The sequence below is a fragment of the Apaloderma vittatum genome, unplaced genomic scaffold (genome assembly GCF_000703405.1).
Source record: "Apaloderma vittatum isolate BGI_N311 unplaced genomic scaffold, ASM70340v1 scaffold4737, whole genome shotgun sequence".
Lineage (NCBI taxonomy): Eukaryota > Metazoa > Chordata > Aves > Trogoniformes > Trogonidae > Apaloderma > Apaloderma vittatum.
The window spans coordinates 121,463-145,999 of record NW_009724400.1 but is presented as its reverse complement, the minus strand read 5'-3'; the positions used below and the strand labels follow the sequence as shown (position 1 = coordinate 145,999).

At 44.0% G+C, this 24,537-nt stretch overlaps 1 protein-coding gene across 2 annotated transcripts in view; it reads right to left on the bottom strand.

Annotated features, from left to right (window-relative positions):
• RABGAP1L (RAB GTPase activating protein 1-like) overlaps positions 1 to 24,537 on the bottom strand; it is a 65,236-nt gene that overhangs the window by 11,751 nt on the left and 28,948 nt on the right. The window contains exons 1-2 of one of the 2 annotated variants that reach the window (XM_009872466.1): positions 19,850 to 19,960; positions 2,136 to 2,228 (exon numbers count right to left, since the gene is read on the bottom strand). In XM_009872466.1, the coding sequence (XP_009870768.1) occupies positions 2,136 to 2,228; positions 19,850 to 19,960 (204 nt within the window). Of the gene's footprint in view, positions 1 to 2,135; positions 2,229 to 19,849; positions 19,961 to 24,537 lie in introns of those variants that run through there. The other variant, XM_009872465.1, reaches the window with a different exon arrangement.

Sequence of the window (24,537 nt, the reverse complement as noted above, 5' to 3'; positions counted from 1 at the left end):
TCTGGGAAGAGGAACTGTCGAAATGAGAGTGATGCTGGCCCTTAGGGCACAGCCCACACCAAGAGCGCAGGAGGCCAGAGGGAGCTAACAGCAACGCCACGCTCGGCGGCAATACTGGCTTTACAGCAGCAGAGACACAGCCCTTTCCCAAACACAGCCCGGCTGGGTGAAGCTGCCAAAATGAAATACATTTCTGAACACACAGGCCACAGAGCAAGTATTTAAGGGACAAGAAAAGTTGTCTCTTTGCTTCCTGCTTGTGAGGACCACACAGGTTGTGTTTCTTGCTGCCCTTTGCAAACACTCTTGAAATGTCGATTCCTACCAACCTCACCTTGACACGATAACGAAATCAAACAAGCACAACAAGGAACAGAGAGCGCTTACAAGCATTCCTCCATGACACCCATCAGCTGAAGCATATGTCCAAACTTTGAACTTAATGTGCATCTAACCAGTTATGGTGACTCTCCCTAATCACAGCGTCGCTAAGTAGATCAGCCCCAATCTGGCTTAATAAAAAAAAAAAGGCAGTGAATTTCAAAAGTGAAGCCAAAACCCTGGGCTGTGACCTTGACCGTCACAGTGACTCACGTAAACAGTGGCCAGAATCGCTTCTATATCCTCATTTGCAGCTTAGGGATAATGTTCTTCACTGTCCATCACCCAAAATTGTTTATATGCTTCCAAGGAGCTTTAAAGGAGCCTTACTCGTTTTCTAAGTATTACTTTAATTCCACAGTACTCTAAGTGAACCACTAGAAAAACGCTTTGTCAGAAGTTAATCAGCAGCAAGTTGTGTTTTTTCCTAAACAGGTCATACTCCCTACCGGCTCTTAGCTGCTACAGCAGTCCCAGTCCTCAAAAACCATAAAATCTACACCCTTTGACATCAAAAGAACTACACTCAAAACATAATTTTTCACAGGTAAACACCTGGGGGAAAAAAAAAAAAGGAAGTCAGTTTTACTTTCTCTGCACCTGTAACTCCATCTTGTCACATTAATGAATTACGGCACAGTCTTTCAGCACAGATTTTCAAGCTGTGGTTTTCTGAACGTGGTGCACTTTGTGTTCAGAGACCACATACGCCTGTTGCACCCTGTATGATTATCTACTACTCCACACACCTGGTAGACTCCGTACCACCTGTGGTGTCACTGAACATACTAAGGCACATGAAGAACAGCAAGAGAACAGTACAGGGCTATGTAAGCAACATCACCTCCCAGCTAACGTGGGTAACGGGCAGTAAAGTGCTTCATCTCTGGCAGCTTCACCTAAAGGAAACTAGATTTTTCAAAACAGGGTAAGCAATAAACAGATCTTGAGCACTACGTGAAGCATATGCCTAGAGGCAGAGCCTCCGTCACACAAAAATCTATGGCAACAGCAGGTAGCAGTGACAATAAAAGCAAATACATTGGAAAGATAAGCAATGCTGACCCAAAACTAAACAGCAATTCTTTTTTGGTGAACTATCAAGCTACCTTATTAATAACTGAACTTCTATTTCTCTGCTGCTTTAAAGCTGGATATTGATTACTATGAACTCCGCTGCAGTAGTACCTCGGGACCTCAGAAGAGCTCTGGGTCCCACGGTACCAGGCATTATATTAACAAAAAATTACTAACACTTGGTACGAACAGAGATGAATAACAAGGATAGTATCAGTCAAGGAAGAGTTCATCTTCCAAAAGTCTTGGTGGATGCCACTGCACACAGCTTGTGCTAGAACAATGTGTGTTTTCTCCTTTTTGTGTCTGCAGCTGAGAATCACCCTTTGTGTCTGCGTCTCATGAAGATCTCCCATAAAAGTGCAACAGCAGGAGAGTTACCTACAAACATATAAACTGAAAGAAGAAAAATATTATATGTGGCTACTTGCAGATGTCTTGAGAGTTACAAATTGTGATTGAAATATTCCTGGAAAAAACCCACTAAGTCCAAGTGCTCGAAGTGCTTGCTCAAGAAAGGGGATGAGTTTCACCTGCCACTTAACTTCCCTCAGGTCTGCATCAGCACGTCCCAGCGAGGGGAGCGCATACACGCTCCTCCGCTTAACTGCTGGAACCGGGTCACTCCCCACGGGATTCAGCGCACAGAACAGGTTCCCACACAGCATCTCCCGTACCTTGTATCTGTCCATAGGATCTTCCTGCTGCAGCTGGCTCTCTCGCATCGTTTGGTACTCTCTCTCATATTTCTTCAGCTTTTTTGTTGGCACCTGTGGAGGAGATTCAGAAAACATGCATTTAAAGATCAGAGGAACACCGGAAGGGCTGTCTGAAAGCTCTCCTTGCAAACAGGAAGCCAAGGAAGTGCTGGAAAGCTGCTGCTGAATAAAGCCGCTCCCCATTTCCCCCCCTTTCCCTGCTCAGCAAGCCACGTCAAACACTTACCAATACAGCTCACATCGACAGAAATCTTTCCGCGCCAACTGGTGTTAATTATTCAAATATTTAAAGGAAAACAAGAGTGATATTGGAATGAGAGTAACAAGAAGGAAAAAAGCGTGAGCAGGAGTGAGACAACAGGGAAGAGGAAAATTTGCTTTGATACGAATGATTCACCAAAACAATGCTTTAGCAAGAAAACTGTTAAAAGTGAGATTAGAAAAAGGAGTGTCCATATACTGAGAGAGAGCTGAGTAATGGCTTTTGTTGCTGAACCAGTATTAACGTCTAAATTACAGCGTGTGACTGATGCCCTCACAAAGCCTGTCACTAGAGCCCTCCTGGGCCAGGGGGAGACGCTGCAGTGCTCGCTTCCAGCCACTGCAGGGAAACAGCGAGGTGACCACAAGCAAACCCGGTGAACAGCCATGCTGAAAGGTCAAGTCTCAGGCAGCTCCACTCTGGGAAAACACAGCTGCAGCTTAAGACAAGGTACACAAGGAACACCCGTGTTCTTTTAAACAAAGCATGGAGATCCTCTGCTTTACTTTCACCTTTTAACTGGGTACACATTACTGTATGAGCCATCCCAGCTCTCTCTAGAGACCTGGGACAGCGTTACCGAGTCCCCACTGCACAAGAAGCAGCAGCCAGCCCTGCTAAGTGCCCGGTCACCTGCCGGCAGCTGCAGAGAGCCCTAATGCCACGCGCTGTCATGACTTACAAACACATGTTTTTCCTCGATCTGTTACACATCTGTCTGTTCCTCTTGCCTATACTGGTCGTGTCTAGCTGCCTCCCGCTGTGAGGACGTGCCACTGTCACCTTGCCTTAAGGCAAAAAACTACAGCCAATGAGCAGAGATACGTGTTTACATGTAGTTTTGGTGTTGTTTTCCCTTTATTTGTTTTCGGCCAAATATCACCTTCCTCTGCGGTACCAGAAGGGACCAAGTGGTCAGTGTCACTGCAGAGGCCTCCGGGAGGCAGAGGTGAAAGCTGTGAAACCCATGACCTGCAAAGCACAGTGCACAGGTACTACTAAAAAGCAGCAATAATGTCCACAATTACTGAGGAAAACTTAAACCAACCCCTCTAAAGAAAGCAAAAAGAAAACAGTAAACATAAAAACATGAAGCACGTTGGACAAACATACAAGAGAATTTCACTTTGATGACAATAGCGCAAAATATGGTTAAATGAAAATTACTAAATCAGAGGTGCTTTTTAATATTTCAGCTGAGCAACATTCAAGATATAAACCCAGACCGAATTGTCTTAGCTCTATCTTGAAACTGTTGACCTTACTTAATATGAAAGAGTAAGAAATCATTTCAAAGTAGTACTCTAAATAAAGTGAACTGATCAGACATCTGAAGCCTTATCTATTCCCTTCTTCCATAATGCTTACTGGGATCTTATTCAGAGAGACAGACCAAGGTTCCCAGGCTGGGGTGTTACAAGGACACCCCCCAAACCTATTTCTCCTGTGCTGTTGTGGAGTTCTGTGCTCCAGTATGAAACCAGCAGGAAATGAAGATAAGTATGAAAGAGATGTGGCAAGAAGGCGTACTACAGGCGTAACTTAGAAGACCATCTGCTCTGTCCTGATCCTTGATGCTTTTCATTAAAGCCGTTAAAGTACAGAGAAGTCCTACTACACAGAGACAAGCCTCCCATCCTTGCAGCTGCACCAGTCCTTCAGTAAGAATCTGTCTAAAGGAACAGGAGATGTAAAACAGATTTTCTTGTATAAATAGGGAGAAAACAGCAGAAAGCAAAAGTAAAAATTGCATAATCACAATCCTTTTACCCCCAGCGATTTCCCCACGTGCGGGGGAGCCTCCAGCTGTGGCCTGGGACAAGGGGCGTGCCTGGTGTGCTCTCCAGCAAGCAAGCAGCGAGGAAACACTTTCTTACCAACGTTAACAGTAAGTAATACCCAAAAGAGGGATCAGGCCGCAAAAGGTCTAAGTGTCAGGGTGTAAGGGAGTATGCTGTGGCACAGAAAGCAGCTTCTGTGCTCCCTGAAAGAATATTGTGGCTTATGCATGTTAGTATCTATTTACAATTCAACCTCATCTTCCTTGGAAAGTAGTACTGAAATACAGTGAAAGTCTGTTAAGGAGTTTGGGGGGAATTCTACTAGAAAACCAGTCCATACAAATCCACTTATCCCATCAAATATAAACTTGAGCAAGTATGCTTAGTAACTTTGGCAGGGACTGTGCTTCACTGTTACTGTCTATTCAGCCACATTACTCAAAGGAGTTTGATAATTTATTATGGCAGTTTCTTCTGGGTTTTCACTGATAAACGAAAAAGAAAAAAAATAATTCAAACCCCATTTCCACAGTCCCTGATTTAATTCCCTGAAACAGTCTCTGAATTCAACAAGGGACTTCTCTGTAAGCCGTTTCATAAGTAAGTGCATAGTGCTAGCTATTCTTCAGTCTTCATGGATTGATCCTGAACAAAATGTGCTCATAAATCTTCTGCAAAAGCTTCTGCAATACTGATTTCCTCTTTCTTTAGCACCACATGGGGTATATTGGCTAGAAGTGGTGGTTATCAAATTTAGGAGACTCTTATGGTTTATAAACATTGCTCATCTGTTTATCTTGGTATCTTATCTCCTTGACTAGTTTTATTTTATTGTGTTCGAGCAAAAAATCATGTCACAACTAGCTGCAGATAGAGAAACAGCCACGCAGAGCATCTCAGTAAAATATCCACACAGAAGAACTGAACACACAAAACCTCCTTCTGAAAAAAACCCAACACACTGAACACCCGAAGGACTCGCTGCAGTGAGGTGATACCTGGCAGGTGTGGAACAAAACCACTTTGTTTTAAGCTGCCCCCCCCCATTCAGCCAGCGCTGGAAAGATCTATTTCGCCTTCTCTGGCAATCCTGCGCAGCACGGGCAGCGTGCCGACCATCAGCATCCACTCGGTTCCAGGAGACCTTTCCCGCATTCTGCTATTGCTTTAGCTGTTTACAGACAGACAGTTCAGCCTGACCTTGCTGGATTAATAAATCACAAATCTATGCCTCCGTCCTCTGAAATGTTTTATTGCTCTAATGAAGCACGAGCACTCACAGGAGGTAGTTATCATTATGTTCATTTGACAGCCGAGGAAATGGAAGCAGAGATGTAAAGTGATTTCCTGAACATATTGGAGACAGCCAGCGGCTGATCCAGACAGAAAAATCGTATTACCTGACTTTCAATTTCCAGCACCGCCACAATATCAGACAGAGCACAGTACCTCTTTCCCAGATTCCTACTTCTTTTATCTAGCACTGCATAAACACTCCAAAAATACAATGTACCCTCACACTAACGGTGCAGCCAGTATTCTGTGATCTCTGCACTCATAGTATTTTTTCCTCTCTGGTTCTCACCTCATTCTGGAAGAAAAAAAAAAATAAAAGGCAAAAAGCCAATTAACACAATGTGCAGTGCTCTCCTTTCCCATTCTTTGCAGCAGGTGACTTAATTTTCTGTTTCACTGGCAATGGATTTGCTTGGCATTTCAAGACTGAGGCGAAGGACCGGCATCCCTCTGAAGGCAGGGTTACACCGGGTGCTGATGGATACAGGAGACTCCTGAGCTTGCTTTGGGGAAGCACTGACAGCAACCAGAGACACTGGCTGCAGCCCAGCTTCCCCTCTGCCCATCCATCACACACCTCTTGGGCTGCAATCCCCACGATAAGCTCAGACGCTTCCCACCGCTGCTAAGCGGGACCATTTCCAAGCACACGTGACGCCCGGGAGCCCAGCTCAGAAGTGACGGGACCAGCCTGAGCTCAGTTCTAGCACACAGACAGCAGCACCACTGGCTGCAAGAGGCTCTCACTTCACTGCGATGTGTGCCCCTCTTGAGGAGATCTGAGTTACGTGTGTTCGTGCTTCCTCTTCTTCACATTATGATTTAAAATGATGTTAAAAGCAAGTTAATTTCAGAATAGCACTTGGTTCTGCAAAGTGGGTGCCTATGAAGAGTGCGAGCTTTAAACAGAACCTTAGCAGATCAGGGACAACAAATTTCAGATCACATGCATCTGAATTCACACTCAAAGCTTTTGTATTAATTTGATCTAGTTAGTATTTAAAAGACATCTAAATCAGGTTCAAGGAAGGATAATGTAGCTCTATTTAAGAACTTTTTTAGGCCAATCAAGTCCTAATAATAGGAAGGATAATGTAGCTCTATTTAAGAACTTTATTAGGCCAATCAAGGCCCAATAATGTTTGTATCAAACATACAATAATGTTTGTATCAAACATACAAAGAAACTAACTCAGTGCTCTGCTGGTGTGCGCAGTCATTGCTAGGGATAACTGTATCATCATTTTCTTAAGATGTATGTGCCAAAGGGCACAAAGAAGTATCCTGCAATGTCTGTCACTGAGAATTCAGAAGAAGATAAACAATTTTTCTTTTGGGAGGATGCAGTGATGGTAAAGGAAGAACCCCACAGTAACACGTTGACACAACAGACTTGTCTCTTGAACTAGACTTTAAAAGGGGTGAGTGGGGTGATGTATTTAGATATTACGCAATACAATCAGAACAACTGCACTTGTCTCTTGAACTAGACTTTAAAAGGGGTCAGTGGGGTGGTGTATTTAGATATTATGCAATACAATCGGAACAACTGTTTCTCCAATGAGATATTAGCCACAAGCAGCAAATCTAGAGGAAAAAGGGCAAATCATCATTTCTCACAAAACTCTGTGCTGGCTAGTCTGCAGAGAAGAAAATTGGCAGCATTCAATTTCAGGAAGAAACACAGGGATTATCATCAGCTGCCACCTCAAGAAAATCCACGAGCTGGAACACAGCTGGAAGAATTCCTATTTCTCCATTTGTCACTGTGCAGTGAAGGTTCGCTGATAAGACGCTGTTTTGTCGCAGGTTTGAAATCAAGTGGAAGAGCCCTCATGAGTGTTTCACCCAGCTACGGTATCACATTCAGGACCCAGACATCCCCCCCTCTAAACCAGACCACAACTCTCATTAAATATCGCCCAACCCCTGCTTTTTGGGGGCAACATGATCAGAAAGTTTTTGTGAAGCAGCCTCTCAGACATCATCCAGTTCTCGCACTACCCTCCCCACAGCCCTGCTCTGGGCAAGCGTGCAGCACAAAGCCTGCGGTGCTCGGGCTGACCGGCCACCTCCCGGCACGGTGGATGCAGGTGGCTCCACAGCACAGTCACTCTGGCTCGAGCTGGCACGTTGCACACCGCACAGCAAAAGTCCCAAGTGTCAGATGCTGTTTTATCATCTCTGCCGACAGGAAGGAGACGTTCCCTTAAATTCCTTGGGAACACACGCTGTGTTGGAGAAATCGTCTGCTTAATGCGTGCCTGTCTGAATGTCTGCTGCAGAAGAGCATCTCTCTCCACCTCGCGTTTGGAAGAAAGAACTGACAGAAATGCTCTTTTTTTGGACACACTGGCAAAGCAGTTTGCTCTACACCAGCACACCTATATATCCTTTCCTTGCAGGGGAAGAGTTTTCTTCCTTCCGCAAGTCACCTTGCTGCCAGCTCTGCAGGTGTAAGACCTCCTGAAGAAAATCTTCAGGATAACACAAATCCAATTTGAAAGTTGGCTCAAGGCAGAGGAAACCAGCTTTACTGTGAATTTTTATTTTTATTTAATTCTTCCACATCAGGCCATTATTAATATATGTCAATTACAACTGAGACCCCAACAGGAATTTATAAAAATAAGGGAAAGGCAAGATGCAAAATTTACAAAGTACCTGCACAATTTACTGTGATTCAAAACAGCAACGGGCACAGTCAGCGACACTGGATGGTTTCCAACACCAGACCCTTTTGTCAGATTTTAATCTCGATAATGTATTCCCATTCATCTAAACTTGCTGAACCTGGCGTAACACATTACTCTTCCATAGCCATGCTGTTTAAAGATCTGCTTAGTTAGGCTCAGTTAGCAATACAGTTAAGTAAGTTAAAAGAGTAAGCTGAGACCAAGCAATATTCAGTAAGCCTCACTGTGCCGCAATCCAGTGGCAACACAGGAAAAGTGAATGAATCTGATTCCCTGAACTGTAGCTGTGAGCACGAGCATGTACTTTTGCACTCACCACTGTGCCTGTGTTTGAGAGGCACATACATATGGGCTGCAGGGGAATCTGCATCTATTAAATAAAAAAAGAAGGATCATGGAAAGGAGTAGCAGAGATTCCTCAAAACACTTCTCTTCAGATCCACAAATTGGTTTTCCGCATTCAAAATTGCATTTTCACTTTGAAATATGGAGGGCTTATTATCCACTTCAACTCTATTTGTTTTAACAAAAAAGAGACACCCTGAGTGCCTTAAAAGCAGTGCTTGGAAATGGCTGATTATTTTACATTGCAGCTGATGTCGAGCAGCTCGGCCAGACAAAAAGTGCTTCCTCTTGCTTACAGATAAGGGCTTTGGCATCAAGGTGCACACCCTGAAAGGAAACTTTGCCAGCAAGCACCCATTTTGCATCTAAATTGAACACGGTCAACAGGAATACTGTGTTTAAGGATACCAACACTTGTAACATTCTAGATGGAAAATATGTGTGTACGGGTCATTTCTATTATCTGATCTAACTTAACATCTGCTACAAAAGACTATACAGGCTAAATGAAACTACCTGTATATCCCAAGGCCACAGATGAGGATCAGATAACTGGGGGAACTGACACTGACCAGCTATCTGGGACAAGGCCCTGCTCTGAACGACACCTTTTGGCACACGGCACTCGGTGCTAAAGGGTTTATAGTCTCCTCAGTGGAGACGCAAAATCCGACCCTCAGCTCTCCCTCATTTCGAGGTACATCGTTCATTCTAATTTAGACCTAACCTATGTGCATAGTGATTTCAGAGCTCTGGATGTATTTCATGGCACATCGCAGCACTACAGAAGGGGGAGCAGGAAGAAGAGTACAACCCTCACCACACATTCCTGTGCCAACAGAATCAAGACACTGAGGGAAAAGTCCCCAGTGTTTTTCTTGCATCGCTTAACTACAGAAGGGGGAGCAGGAAGAAGAGTACAATCCTCACCACCATTCCTGTGCCAACAGAATCAAGACACCGAGGGAAAAGTCCCCAGTGTTTTTCTTGCACCGCTTAACAGAGAAACAGCCTCTCCCAGCTACAGCGTGTTCGGGTTCACTTTCCAGCTCTGTTTATCCTGAGACTGACACAGACCTATTTCACAGTCACACTTCTGGGAAATAGCTGACACAAGGCTAGCAATGAACCAGTGACCAGGTTCAAAACATTGGTATTATCAAGGCTGTAAAAACAGTCACACTGAACATACGTATTCCAGAGTCTAGAGCTTTCACCTTATAAACCCTCGTCAGAATATCTCTTCTGAAACCTGTCACAAGACTGGTGACACCAGCTGTCTGCCAGGCTACAGTTACCAAGCCACATCTTGGCTCCTGTCACACTCTCTGCCCAGCACAAGAGGAAAAAGATGAAAAAGAAATTCTGCTTCCCAAGATAGCGGATGGGTCTGAGATCACCACCCTGAACCATATGCCCAGCTAAGCTATAATCATCCGTAAAGAACGCTGCAGTATTCTTCGAACACACATTCTATGTGTTAATAACATTTCAGATCGATTCTGTGTCACAGTATCAAGAAAATTGCAAGGCTGTCATTTTAAATTTGCATCTTTAAAATCAGTGTCAGGCTTATCTGACGTGTGATGAGGTCCTTGACACTATAACACCTTTCCTTACTTGTATAAATGTTTTAATCCCACAAGTTGCTATGAGCAAATACTATTTAGTGCACTATTCCACTAGCAGAAAGCACCCATCTTTTCTATATTAAAGCTGAACCATTATATACTCACATTCAGGGCTCCACAATCCCTTCTGTTATATCAAAAATTTTTATCTATATTCCAGCAACAAACACAATTTTTACCACACCTTCTCAAAAGCCCTGCCTTTTTTCTGCTTTTCTGCTTGCCCAGCTCCACAACTGCTAAACCCTGAAACTAAAAAAAAAAAGAAAAAAAAAAAAGAAAGGCTTTAACACTGCACATTCAATGATCAGGATTTCGAAAATAAGAGTGGAGCAGTGTCCAACCCCCAGGGTATCAGAAAGGCTCACTAAAGCACGGCACGGCATTTCAGTGCAATAACTAATCCTTGCCCTGCTCAGCTATTTCTCTAACCCTTCAAGAAGGTTTCAGCCTCCATGGCACCTGTGGAACACCTGGGCATGGGGCTGGCAGGGACACGAGGAAGGGCAGGCCGGGGGTTTAAAGGAGCCTGTCAGCCTTTAATGCAGCACCAGCAGCTGCTGGAGCGCATCCCTGGGGTTGGGAAGGCACGCCAGAGCCACACGGCCACCCCAGCAGGTACAAAGTGGGTGTGCCGATGCGCAAGCTTGTATACACAGAGCTGCTTTGGGCTTTTTCTTAAACTTTCTGCTGTTTTCACTGCTCCAGGTATGGTTCCACCACTACCGCTAGCACTGCTGGCTGAGATTGCGACTTTTCCTGTGCTCACCCATGATGTCTGGCTGAGTCCCTGTCAAGCTCATCAATCACCAATCAACTCAAGACCCTCAACTTTATCATTTAGCAGGGAAAACCCCGAGAACATCTTAAGCTCTGACAAAAGCAAGACATTTGCATCAGGCAGTAGGGGCTGAAGGCGGAAGATGAAATGTGGTCGTGCTGCCAACTTCAGCTGGAAAGCCAAGGTGCTGCTGCCACTGAAGAGCGCTCTACAGAAAAAGAGCACCCACAGAGGAAGAACGGCCACTTCTTCTGGAAGAGAGACAGTTAAAATCATCAGAACATCTGGCTCCCACCATTCTCACGCTCCGGTACCAGCAGCAGCAGAGAAGCAGCAAGGCTTTTTTTTCTTTCTGAGCTCTCTGTCCCAGGTCTGTTTATTCCATTTCTCGTTCTTCTGGCCATGAAAAGAACAAGACTCTCGGTTCTGGGATAACTGAATTCTGTTACTCTGCTCCAGCATTGCCCAGTCTGCTCTGGAAGTTCAACCTGAGCGTGGACAATCTCTGTGTGCTTGTTCCTGCCTGTGCACTCAGCTTCTGTCATCTCCACAGGAAAGGACAAACAAGTATGATAACTTATTTACACCACTATATTTGAACTTGGGATTTCTTTGGTGATTCTACCCTTCAGGAGAAGTACAATGCTTTGTATACACGCTGAGCTTTCTCTTGGCATAACTAACGTGCACAAAAGACAAGCCTACAGCTTTAAACCATCAGTGACCAGCATAACCAGCACTCCTGCCACCCTAGGCAGCTTTTTTTTGAAGAGTTCATGTTGACACAGACAGAAGGAAACAACAAAGAAAAAAAGTCTATATTGAATAATGAAAGCACAAACTGAACAAGATAAAAACCAGTGTAACACATTTTCTGACCTTGGCACTGTCTTTATGCCAAATTCATCTGAGATTGGATTAAAAAAAGAATGAAAATAGTGGTAGACAATGAATACAGAATATTTTTAACTAATACATTCACTTACACAAACTTTCTAATTCATCTTCCAGTAACTAAGAAATTAGGCTTCTATAAGGAGATTAACTGCCTTTTCATCTACTTTTAGCACTCCCTTCAAAGACGATGAACACAGAGACGCTTATAATACACAAACATGTGCACTTTGTGTGTGCTGTGATGACAAAGCGTTTGGGTTTGTATATAACTTTCCTGAGGTGCAATGCATTATATTAACGGCAATCTACAAGAAAAAACAAGTGAGGCTGGGAAGCTGAAGGCTTAGAATTCCGGACCTTCAGGTCATTCATCTGACCCACTTCACTTTCTCATCTTAATGCAACTCATCACTTCTTCAATTGCGAAGGTTCATGCTGATACCCAAATCATTCCAGATTAAAAAAAGATTAAAACTAAAGACTTAATGAACTGATAATGTCTAGAAACTGATTTCAAATTTCTTCTCCCAAATAGGCTTGTCACGATGACAGAAATACTGAAATGTCCCTCTTTTGAAAGTTTAATCACAAGGATTCTGTTCCCACTCATAAAATATCTATGTGAGACACTGCTTAAATAACTCCTCCTTGATCCAGTGACAATTAGAGAGCAGCAAGAAGAAATGCTTTCAAACATGAAGAGAAAATAAACAGAATATAGGTTATTAATCAGGAGCAAAACAACCCCAATAACTAAAACTAAATGCAGAAGAAAAAAAAAATCTTTCTTGAGTTTTCTTAGTCTGGACTTGATTCTAGAGGATATTGAAAACAAGAGGATTCCTACGCACTGTTCATATGCATTAATAATTAGAGCTCAAAAATAATTACGATTCAGAGGAGTTGTAATTGTCCAGAAAACAGCTCGGCTCTATAGGAACCCAGGCTGCTGGGTTTTATGCAGAGTGTAAGTACTACTGACAGAAGTAGCAGACAAGAATTCATTTTTGCTCATTTTTACAGAGATTCACTTAGATTAGAAGAATATCCTGTATTACCAATATTTAAGAAACACAAATCGAAACATCTGGATGACTTTGGTTGGTTAAATGACACCCACACTCTGCAGAGCTGATAAGGATCCAGCCAGTAACTAGAGTAGGAATGAAGCTGGTTGCACAGCAACATAATTTCATTAACTGTACGTCCCATTTTATTCTTTATCTGTGGGTCTGATTGATAAAAAATAAGTTTAGAGTTATAAGCCTTCTCTAGCACTGGATTCACTAGCACATGATAGATGCATGTTTCAAAAATACCCCAAAACACAACCCAGAAGAGTGTTTGATAGCCACAAAACATGAATTAAAAAGCTTAGGAAACGGGTCAGAAAGCCGTAGTCAAAGGGAATCATTATTCAATGATATTTTTCATTTTTGGTTAATTATATCCTAAAGGGTGGCTTCTGGGACTCATAAAAGATCCAGCATTATCAAACACTGCATCAGTGGCCTGGAAGTGAAAAATACGGTCCTGTTAATAAAATCTGCAGATGACACATAGATAGAAAGAGCAGTAAAGGACAAGAACCACCAGAAAATGGCACACATTTATTTGAATTCTTGGAAAACAGCCAGACCACTGGGCCAGCTCCAGACCAAATGTACACAGAGCTTAACTACAGCATGGAGCAAGAGATCTCCAGCTGGGGGTGGATCTCATGACGAGATGGGATCAGCCCCAAGAAAGCATCATTTTGACTTCTGCACAAGGAAAATAAAGCAAGATGACCAGGAAAGTTTTAACCCTGCATCGTCACTGAGACCAATACTGGAATTACGCACCTAGTCCTGGGAGACGCAGTTGGGGATAAAAAAAAAGATAATGAAGAGGATGTGGCGCAGAGCCACTGAACTGCTCTGGGCAGGGTGTAACTGCCTCGCAGCAGCAGGTTTAAGAGCTCAAGCTCCGCGGTTTGTACAAGAGAGCACAGCCAGCAGAGTTGGTCACAGCATGTAAGTACCTTCATAGGGATAAAAAGAAGTAACAGTACAGAATGCTGTACTCTGGCACAAAAATGCATCCCACACCCAGATGGGAAGCTGAAACTAGAATGAATCTAAATGAGAAGTTAGAAACACATTTTAAACAGTGAAAGATTAACAGATTACCACAGAAAATTATACCTTTCCCACCTCCTGTTACACTCCAATGAGAGCTGGATGCTCTTCCAGAGGAGAGTCTAGTAAGAGATTTCCATTTTCCAAGAAATTGAAGTTGGGTGGAAGAGATAGAGCTGAGGTAACTGACAGATGGAGAGCTGCCCAGCCTTACCCTCTGCCACTCGGCAGGCAGGATGGACCTCCTCTCTCATTTCTGCGCAACTGAATCTCGATGCCAGCGTCACTGTCAGCCACAGACTGCGCCACAGAGCGTTTCACAGCAACATGAAAACCATCACCAGACTCACATGTGCTGTCACAACGCTGAACACCAGGGCTGTGTGCAGCCGGGCAGCAGCTGACGGCTTCTCCGGCAGAGGGGCCTTCACCCCCACGCCCTCCCGCCCACCCATGCCCTGACTGTCCTCTGCCCCGATGCTAGAGGCTGGGGCTTCACCTCTGACAGTTTCTGCTCTGCGTTAGTAACATAGAGCAGCAAAAATATGCTGCATGTTGAAGGTTTAGGACAGCAGAAAACAAATGGGATGCAATATCAATTTAAATAGCCCAAGGTATTTTAGTACCAATTATTAATTGCCATATTTAATAACAAATGCATGATGAAGGTCAAACAAGCATTAATAAGAATAACATTACATGCCAGCTACACACTACCGTAACATAAAACAAATGCTTCTTCCCCTTTACGGGTTCCACATCTGTGGACAGTAAACAAGCATTCTGCAAGTTTTATCAGACAAATGTCTGTTCCATGATCAAGTCCGGTTTTAGTAGCAGGAAGGACCAGGAGCTCATCCACCGCGGGGAAATCACCTCGTCTCTGGCTTACCAGGACCTGTACATGAGAGCAGACAAACGGGGGTTGCACAATGCACCTGCAGAAGCTGTGCCAGTTTTCCTAAAGATGCTGGAACTCCAAGACTTCAAAACAAGGAAAGTTCGACGCACTGAGTTTTAACAGCCAAAGGTGTCAACCAAGTATTACTGAGATAAAAACTGTAGCCAAAATAATATTGATATACCTCAGTTACACTCTCAAAAGTAAAACAAGTTAGTAAGTAAACTACAGCCTGATCAGTCTGATACAACAATTGATTTAATTAGCTTTATATGAGCAGTTTCCTTCACTGACTTCAAATCGTGAGGAGGTTCATGGGAAGAAGACAGCATTGTGGGGCTGACTCCTCAAAGCAGAATAAAATGCAGAATTTTTATAAACAAAAATTCTAGTGATATTTTATTTTTACTACTCCATATAACGATGGCTCATCTGACTTTTTGGGGAGGCTGAAGTTTTGTGCTGACAAAAGAAATTGCAGAGACGCTAATGAAACTGCAAGGCTGACAAGTGTGAGTGCAACACACAAAACCTTCAAAAATTGAAAGACTTAAAGAAAGAGCGGCCACATCCTGAAATCACAAGACAAAGGACTTGAGCAATCAAGGGAAGGGAAAGATGGAAAATATTGTTGTTTTTCTGCATCACCTGTTTAAGGTGAGAGGATGAGAGCAGGGGAGGAAGGGGTAGAGATGAAATAGCTCCTAGAGCAGGATTCCTCCTTGGGAAGCGAAGGGCACAGATGAGGATTACATCTGCTGGGAAGAGCCAGTTCTCGCAACAGCGACCACCCAACCGGCCTTATTGCTCCTCTGGCAGAAGCAGCAGCAGCAGTACGCCAGCAGTAATGCCACCCAGGGACAGACACTCTTCAAAAGCTCAAATGCTGCCAGCTCCTCCTCCCCGCAAGACTCCACACGAGGCAGAATTAGAGACTCAAAGAAAAATTTCCGATTGACAGGGCTTTCCAGTGCGTGTACAGACCAAGCCCTCAGGCAGGGATAGCTTCAAAGTTAGAGCACACTGCCCATGAACGCTGCCAAGGACGGAGATGCTGTGGCCTCCCTAGGCAGAACTGCCTGATTTCCCTTACGCTGAGCTCGAATTTGCTGTGCTGCAAACCATGACTATTCCTTCTTGTCTTGTCACTGTGTCCGCTCTAGGACTTTCTTTCAGGTGGCAGGAGGCTGCAATTAGATTCCCTCTGAGCTTTCTCTTCTTCAGGCTAAGCTGCCCCAACCCTCTCATCCTTCCCTCGTATGACCGACCCAGTGCTCCTCCGTGGAACCTGCTCTAGGTCACCCTCTTCCCTTCAGGGGCTCCAAACTGGATCAATGTGTGAGCTGCAGCCGGCTCCCAGCTGCTGGGTGGAAGGCAATAACTGTTTCACCTGACGCACAGGCTGTGCTCTTGGTGACGCCACCTCGTGCACAGCGAGCCTTCTTCACCACTCACTGCTCACTCACGCCATCACCGACCACGACTCCCAGCACCCTTTCGGCACTGATGTTATCCAGATGTTTGGCCCTCAGTCTGCAGAGATGATGCAGTTATTCCTACCCGTCGGCTCTGAACCTCCTCTGTCTGGCTTTGATGGGAAATGGAGAACCTAGAAATAATTATGGCAGAGTTTGCTGGTGTGTAACCACAAATTACGTCCATGAAATGGCTGATAATTCCCCAGAACAGAGTTAAACAGAACAAAGCAGGCAGGCAAATGAAAATACAATAAAGCTTTCCATAAGAATGTCCTTCAACTCTGGATTAAGAGGATTATACCATCCAGTGTACCACTTTTATAACCCCTAGGGTCCACGTTTTTTGCAGATAAGTTGAGAATTGAAATTCCCCAGAGTAAAGCTACTTAATTCCTGCACAAACCACACAGCAATCCATCTGTGCAAAGTAGTTTCAAAATAACTTGAAATCCTGAGAGCAAGACCACAGAGCAAAACAGCCGTGTGTCATGGTCACACTGCAACATGACTAATTTGATTAAAATACATATTGGAGGATTGATATCATACAGTGTTGCTTTGGAGCATACTTAACAAAACCTTATCTCAGATCATCTACACCCAGTTTAATTGCAGGCACGTGCATCAAAGCAACGCTACAAAAACAACCGCTATGCTTTCCACTGAAAAATTACCATTTTCCATTGAAAAACACAGCTAGAATCGATGGGACCTGGACAACAACAGATAATTCTGATTTTCCTCACAAAGTTCCTTACCTGTGCGAGTGCTATGCAGGGCTGGCCTAAAGCATCAGCAACCCAGGGCACTGGTCATCTGGGCCTGGTTTGGTTTCACATTAACCCTCTGCTCCTTCCCTCGTAACACGAGGCTCCCTCCTCTGCGCAAGAGAAGCCTCCTGAGTGCCCCGACCTATCCACAACCCGGCGGAACTACAACAAAGCTGTCCTGGTACCCAAACTGCACAACAGGATGAAAGCCTTTAAATCATGGGGGGTTTTTTAACTTCTCTGTGCAACCAGAGCAGCATACTAGAAAGTCCTTTAAAAATAAATGAGACCTGCATTTTGCAAACACAGATGAATCCCAGCTTGCAAAAATACCTGTGCTATTAATGTGAACTCGCAGAACAAACGGAAGCTCTGCAAATTCTTTCTACGGAACATTACTTTATGTACAGTGAACACTCTGTGCAATCTGGTAAAATGACCGGGACAGAGTCAAGAGGATTTGCCCCAACTTATCCCAATTGGCAGCTTGTCCCATGATTAAACGTAGCAGCAGAGATCTGAAAGAAACCTTCTGAGTCATCAGGTCCCATCCCTTGGTAGTGCAGGCTCCCACACACTATCTAACCCTATCATAACCCTGTCAAGCTTCATCTTAAACCTCCTCAGGTTGTTTGCACCAGCATTTGCTTAGTTAATATACTTCAAAACCACTTAAAAGAGCAGTTAAGTTATTTCCTATGTAAATCCTGCACAAAAACACATTTCTTAACCTATTTACCAGCATATAATGCACCGGAACATGTCAGTATTCTTGGGTTCAGGAAAATGAGAGTTGATAAAAGCACATTCTCACACTAAAGTCAATCTTTCAGGTTTTATTAGTAATATTGATACCTTTCCTCCCACGGCTGTTCCATGTAAGGATCTCTGTTTACTCGGAGGTAAGTAGTTACTTCATAGAGAAATATTTTTTTAAAAAAATGCTATTTCATTACATTTTCAGAGAGGCAAAAATCAGCTGGAGGTGTAAGATGCTGTGCTTGACACCAGTTAATCTCCTCCAGCCACTCGCAGCTGACCTGGAGCAATCTAGACAGACGTAACACAACGTCCACCACTTCTGCTCTGAGGCTGTGCAGAACTTAAGAGGCCATCACTGACCCCATTTAAGCAGCATTTTTCAAAGTCTGAAATTATCGGGTAAGCCATCCATGAAATGTTTTCTTACCACAACGATTTTGATTTAAACAACTGCAGTACTGGCTCTAGCACTCGCAAGCAGTTCAGGACAGCAGGAACCCAGAGCCCTGCGGTCACCATCGCTGGCTCGGAGAAACTCAACAGAAGGGCCTCTCCAGACCAGCAGGTACCTTCTCCGTGGGCACCTGGCTCCCGTTAATCTCACTGCAACACGGGTACCTGTCTGAAGAAAAGGTCCTACCCTGGGCTTGCAGCCAAAATAATAAATGCCGCCCTAGCAATCCGCCAAGGCAGAAGAAGAGGCAAGGCTGTGGCTGAATTAATGCATGCCACACATTTAACAATATCCAGCAGGGTAAAAGTATCCAACTCCTCATGTGCCAGTTACGTTAAAGCCCACTAGGACCCCAGTCTCCAGTCAGGTCATATTAAAGTAGACAGTTTTACCTACACTGGATTTCCAGATTTATTATCTAACTATTCTAGTAGGCCTTGTAAATCCTAGCCCAGAGGAGGCCAGAGACAGAAAAACGCATCATAACAGAAGGGATTGGGCAGAACTCTGGGTTAGATCTAGAGGTGTGTGGGACATGCAGAATATGAGTTCATGCACCTGAGATGTCCTGAGCATGGACAGGCAGAAAAACCCAAGTAGGAAATAGGCTTAGAGAGGTTTTACACAAGAAAACAAAGCAAAAATCTCCTCTTCTAAGAATACTTCCCTTTGTAACACCTTAGCGACCTACCTGCACACAACCACAGACCCAGACCAAAATCTGCAAACACAAATGCTTAATTGGGTTGTGAAATAATTAGCCTGATTTGTATTTAGATCAAAATTTTGACTGCATCTCCTTCTTCTGACTGATTCGAGGCAGTCTGGCTCAGACATGGGCTCCTCTGTAGAATCTGAGACCAAAGACGAACTGTGGCACCAAACTTCGGAGTCAAAACTACTGACTTGAACGCAGCTCCCTACAAGTGCTGGGATCCACAGGAGGGAGGAAGATGACCACATGCTACATGTTATTTACATAAATAAATATGTACGCTATTGATGAAAAAAGGAAGTGGGTGTTTAACTAAAAAGCTTTTACAGATACTTAGGCTGTTTTCAGAAGAATATATAAAAGTGTTAAATCACCATGCCCACACAAGGCACAGATTCTCTTAGATTTAGTGATGACGGTGACCTGGCTGCACACCTGGCATCTCACCTGAACCTTTAACTGACATGCTGACAGGAAGTGTTTACATCTCTTAGTGCCATTTTCTAGTTAATTGTTATTTCAATTATTTCAAAAATATTATTTTAACTATTATCCTACTAAATCACCTTTTTCTAAACTTGGTAACCCAGGAAGGTACTGTTTTCATAACCTTCTCTTTTCTGAAATAAATTATTTTACATTTGTTGATGCACAAAGGCAAATTTCTGAAAAAAGTGATAAAAAGAGAAAACGAGTAATAGATAGCTTTCAGCAGAAGGACTTAACTACTGGACAGAACAGAACCTTAAGCATTGTTGGCAAAGGAGCAAGAGCAACACCTACCACAGATTTGGGTTTGCTGACTGCCACCAGATTGGCCAGAAAGTCTTCATCGTACAGCTGGCTAAAAACATGGGCATCGTAAGCCACCGTTATGGAGATTTCTTCCATCATTTTGCCGGCAAGCTGCCGTTAGCGGCCAGAGCAGGTTGACAATCCCAAGGCTGAACCTTGGCTCAGTTCCGTGTCAGTTGTTCACACCCACCTGAAGAAGCTAATGAGGAAGGAGTGTCACCAGAGAAAACAGGACCCAGCAAATCAGCTCCCGTGTGGGTTTTCCTCTTGAGGGCACCTTTTATTATCACGGGAAGCACATACGAAACACCTGCTCACACTCCCAACGCCCAGCTTGCAAAAGGCATTTGCTGAAGTTCGGAGAAAGCCAGGGAACCTGTTTTAGTTCCAGCGTTAGGCTGAAGATGAAAAATCAGTAGTCAAACCAGATAAGTATTAAGCAAGAAAAGATCTGTCAGTGCTTGACACCAGGACTGGAATCACATCTCTTTACGAACTTTGTAGCAATTGTTTATTCTTTATATCCAGTTTTCTCCCACAAAAGCTGATATTCTTGTCAGCTGAGTCTCACTTTCCAATGAATTGCTGCAACTGGCTTATTTGTAAATTCATTGAGACCGGTGTGATGTTGATTTCATTCAGAAATTCCTTGGAATTTCCCCCGAGTTTCTAAATCAATCCTTTAAAATCTTTAAAAACTTTCACTTTTACACAGATTTGAATTGCATTTTGTGCCATGCAGGTACTTTGGTTTTAGCAGGAAGATGACAGCATCAAGTCACAACCCTCCAAAAAGAGTCCATTTGTAATACAGGGTAAAACAGCCCCGCAAAATGCAATGAAGGCTGTAAGCTCTTCCTTGAGCAAACTCACACTTCTGCAGGTGAGATAAAAGCAGCTTATGCAATTGAAACTTTCCACCACATAAGGTTTTTAACCTGAATTTGGGACCAGCTTGCCTTTAATCAAGAAGTGATCTGGTATCTCTTGTCTATGAGTCCTAAACAGCGTAGATGCCTTCCAAATTGCTCCTGACTTTCCAATTCATTTATCATAACATCTATCTGGCACAGAGAAAAAAAGCAGGGCAAGGAAAAAATTCAGAAAAATCCTTAAAAATCAATATTCTCAAAACCACAAAAGAAAATCTGGAAAATAGTAAGTGATCTGAAGAAACAAACAAAATATCTTTAAAAGAAACTCCTTTCAGGAGATTCAGGCAAGGCAAAACTCCTAAACAAATCAGCACTTCTGCTTAGACTCATCCACTACACTTTTATCTTCTCTGGAAGCCTTTCGTTCTTCCTGGTGGAAAATCACACCTGCTCAAGAAACACAAATCATTTCAGCCGTACATTTTTCTCCAAAAAGAGTATGTGCTGGATGCAGTAAATCTGGTAGAAATTTCCAGTTCAGGCTGCCGGTAGCATATGGTCACGTGCTCTCGCTTCCCAGAATAAACAGGGTCAGACCCACCTTACTTTTCTCTTTTTCTGTGCTCCTGGAGTATCTTTATCAAAGATCACACTGGTATCTAAATAGCACCAGGTGCTATTTGCATTTGAAGAGGAAACTTGAGCAACGGCTGTAGTGTACAGGATTAAAACCCCAACATCTCTTTCACTTAAATAGGGGGAGAAATTACATGTTATTGCTAGGAAACAGAGAGTTCTAATAGGCTTATGGCAAACAAAAAATGCGGCACTTGAGGTTAAATCCTTGAGACTAAAGCAGATTCTGATCATGCTTAACCCTTGCAGGAGGAAGAAAGGGTTTTTTTCCTTGAAATACAGTGAATTTTAAAAAAATCTTCTTCAAAGGCTTGCAATTTTTTTTCCAGCTAATTCCCACAGCAGCGATCCTTTAGATTCCGATCCTCCTGAAGCGATATCCAGCTCACGAGATCGCCCTCCACGTTATCCACACAAAAACCATACCTGCTCTGCTAAATCCTGACGGGGTTTTCCGAAGGGCTTTAAATGACCGCTTCCTCTTCGCTCTCATTGCTTTGTGGGGTGGGTTTGGCCATGGGGGTTTTTTGTTTTGTTTTTCTCGAAGCAAAAGTTCAAAGCGTTGGGCTGAGAGCGGCTCCTCCTTGGCTGCCTCCGAGGCCGCTGACAAAGGCACCTGTTGTAAGAGGTAAAGAAAGTCCCTGGCCACGACCCCTCCCGCCCCGCTGGCACCTGCTCCAGGGGCTCCCGCCAGGGACTGACATTTCGCTGGAACAGTCCTGTAGGCGCAGGGGGGAGAGCAGGCGGCGCAACAACGAACACTCCCCTGCTAACGATAGACCAATTTAATTCCGCAATAAGGGCAGGAGGTGGAGAATGCAAATGATAAGACACACTCCGCAGCTGCAGCTGCTCAGATCCCTCCCCTGATTTAGTGAACAGGTATTTCTCTTTATAAGGAATTATGGAGAGGAACCTATATTCCACCCTTTTTTCCCCCATCTTAAACAGACAGATTATGATCATTTAACAGCACTAAATCTCTACGTTACTATTGTTTTACTGGCCAAATAATTCTTCTCATATCTATTCTTAACAGAAAGCTTGTAATTTTTGGATGTTCTAACTAGCAACCACAAGAACCAAAACCTGATTTTTGATGTTGGCTAATGCATATCTTTACTTTGAAAATGATGGTTTTCAGCTCTTGTTTCAAGCTAATGGAGCTGAGCTGCCCACAGATCCCTACGAACCTGCATTTTACCTCTGGGTTAACAGTCTGTGCTATACTCTAAATCAGTGCACAAAATTTCAAATATCAATCCAGTTAAGCTAAACCTTTTGAATTAAAGTGACTGAAGCAAATACGTCCACGCAGACACAGTGGTAGGATGCTCACACAGAGGAGCTGCGAAGGAAAAGGCAAGCACAGAGATGCCCTTCACCACCTCCTCAGGCCACACCACACACTCCTCCCAGCATTTCAGTACAGAGCCTTCCCCTCAGCCAGGGCTCGAGGCTGAAGTGATGAATAATATATCAAAAGACAATAAACCCCACAGAGTACAGCTTTATATTTCTTTAAACCAAATAGCACTTCTCTGTATGACACCACATATACCTTACAGCAGCCCTCCTCAAGGAAGAGGAATGCAGACCCGTCCGCAACATAGTTTTGAAAGCATACCTCCAAAGCAGGAATTTTTGGAGAAGCGGTTCAACCACGCAGTCAGGACAGCAGAGGAGAGCCAGCAGGACAGGTGAACTGCAGGAAACTATGAACTAATTAAGGTATGTAGTCCTAACTATGGTTGTTGGGATTTATATGCTGATGGATAATAGAGGTGGATGGAAAATTCCTGAACTGAGCAAACCAGCTAGCTTGGCAAAGCGAAATCCTGCTCACTCCCAAGATAAATTCACACTCACTCCACCCCCAGGAATGTCTTGCTGCTATCTGACAGGGATAGGATCTTCTGATAGACTGGAAAGCGTTACGTATGTGAGGTATGTGCAGCTTCTTGCTAAGCGCTCCCTTCCTGCCACCACATTTCTGAAACCTAAAGGCGTATTCTGTGATTTGCTTTTCATCTATTAATGAATCTGGGAAGATCAGAGCAGCCTTCAGGTAAGGAAGCACAAAACTCCTTTCAGAGCACTTGGAATGGCATTTGACAGACTTCACGATACATTTACAGGTTTTTTTCCCCCAAATGGGAATGAATAACAGCAGCATCACACTCTTTTCACAATTCCCTGACCCATTAACGACCTGTAAGACCTGTTTCTAACACAATTAGCAAGTGAAAAACACCTGGTTACATACACATCAAGTGCTGGGAATCCCCAAGCACAGTTACATTCTTTCTTCACCCACTAAGGGCTTGCTGACCTTCTTCGGAGAAGAGCAGACAGCCCAGATCTTCCGTCTGCACACTCAGTGGCTGGCGGTGCCACCCAGAGCCCCCTCAGACATCAGCGCTGCCCTTGCGGAGCGCCTGGCTGCACCGAACCCTCCGCCAAACGCTGGAGCCGGAGAGAAAGGCAGGGAGTGGCTGCCAGTTCCTCACACCGGTGGTTACCCCAGTGAAATAAGGAGCAAAGAGCTTTTAACTGCTGTGCTGGTGCAGCCTTCGAGAAGGCTGTGATTTTATTCATAGCTCTGTTCCAGTTTTTGCCATCAGAAAGTAAACTGCTTTAGATGTGGTTTTGGATTCAAAGTGAGCACAGAACGCTAGGCTGCTGCTCACAGGAATGCAGTTGCCAGGCTCAGGCTGATCCATAGTTCAGCAACTGTTTCTCCAAGTTTTATTTTTATTATTTAAAATGTCAAATAACATGGCCTATTTTTTTTCTCCCCCCAAGAAGTGGGCGCGTGCACCTGCGTCTCTCCTAAAATAATCCTCCAAATGTGTGGAAAAATCTGGGCTCGATGTGTTTTAGCATATGTACTTACACGGGTAAATCCTCCCAATTTGCAGCTACGCCACGTTCTCCTGATTTGAAAGCAGGCAAGGCTGTAAACTCATTTTCGCCGATTAAAGCCAGCAAAGCCATCCTGCTGGAGCGAGCCAATGATTCTCTCCCTGCAGTGGCAGAGGTCAGCGTGGCTGGAACTGCTGCGATAGAGGCGTTCCCGAAATATCGGCAAGGCTGGCACACGCTGCCCCTCAATGTAGATGTGCAGCCTGCTCTAAGGAAAAGCTGAGGACTTCCGAGTCCTCG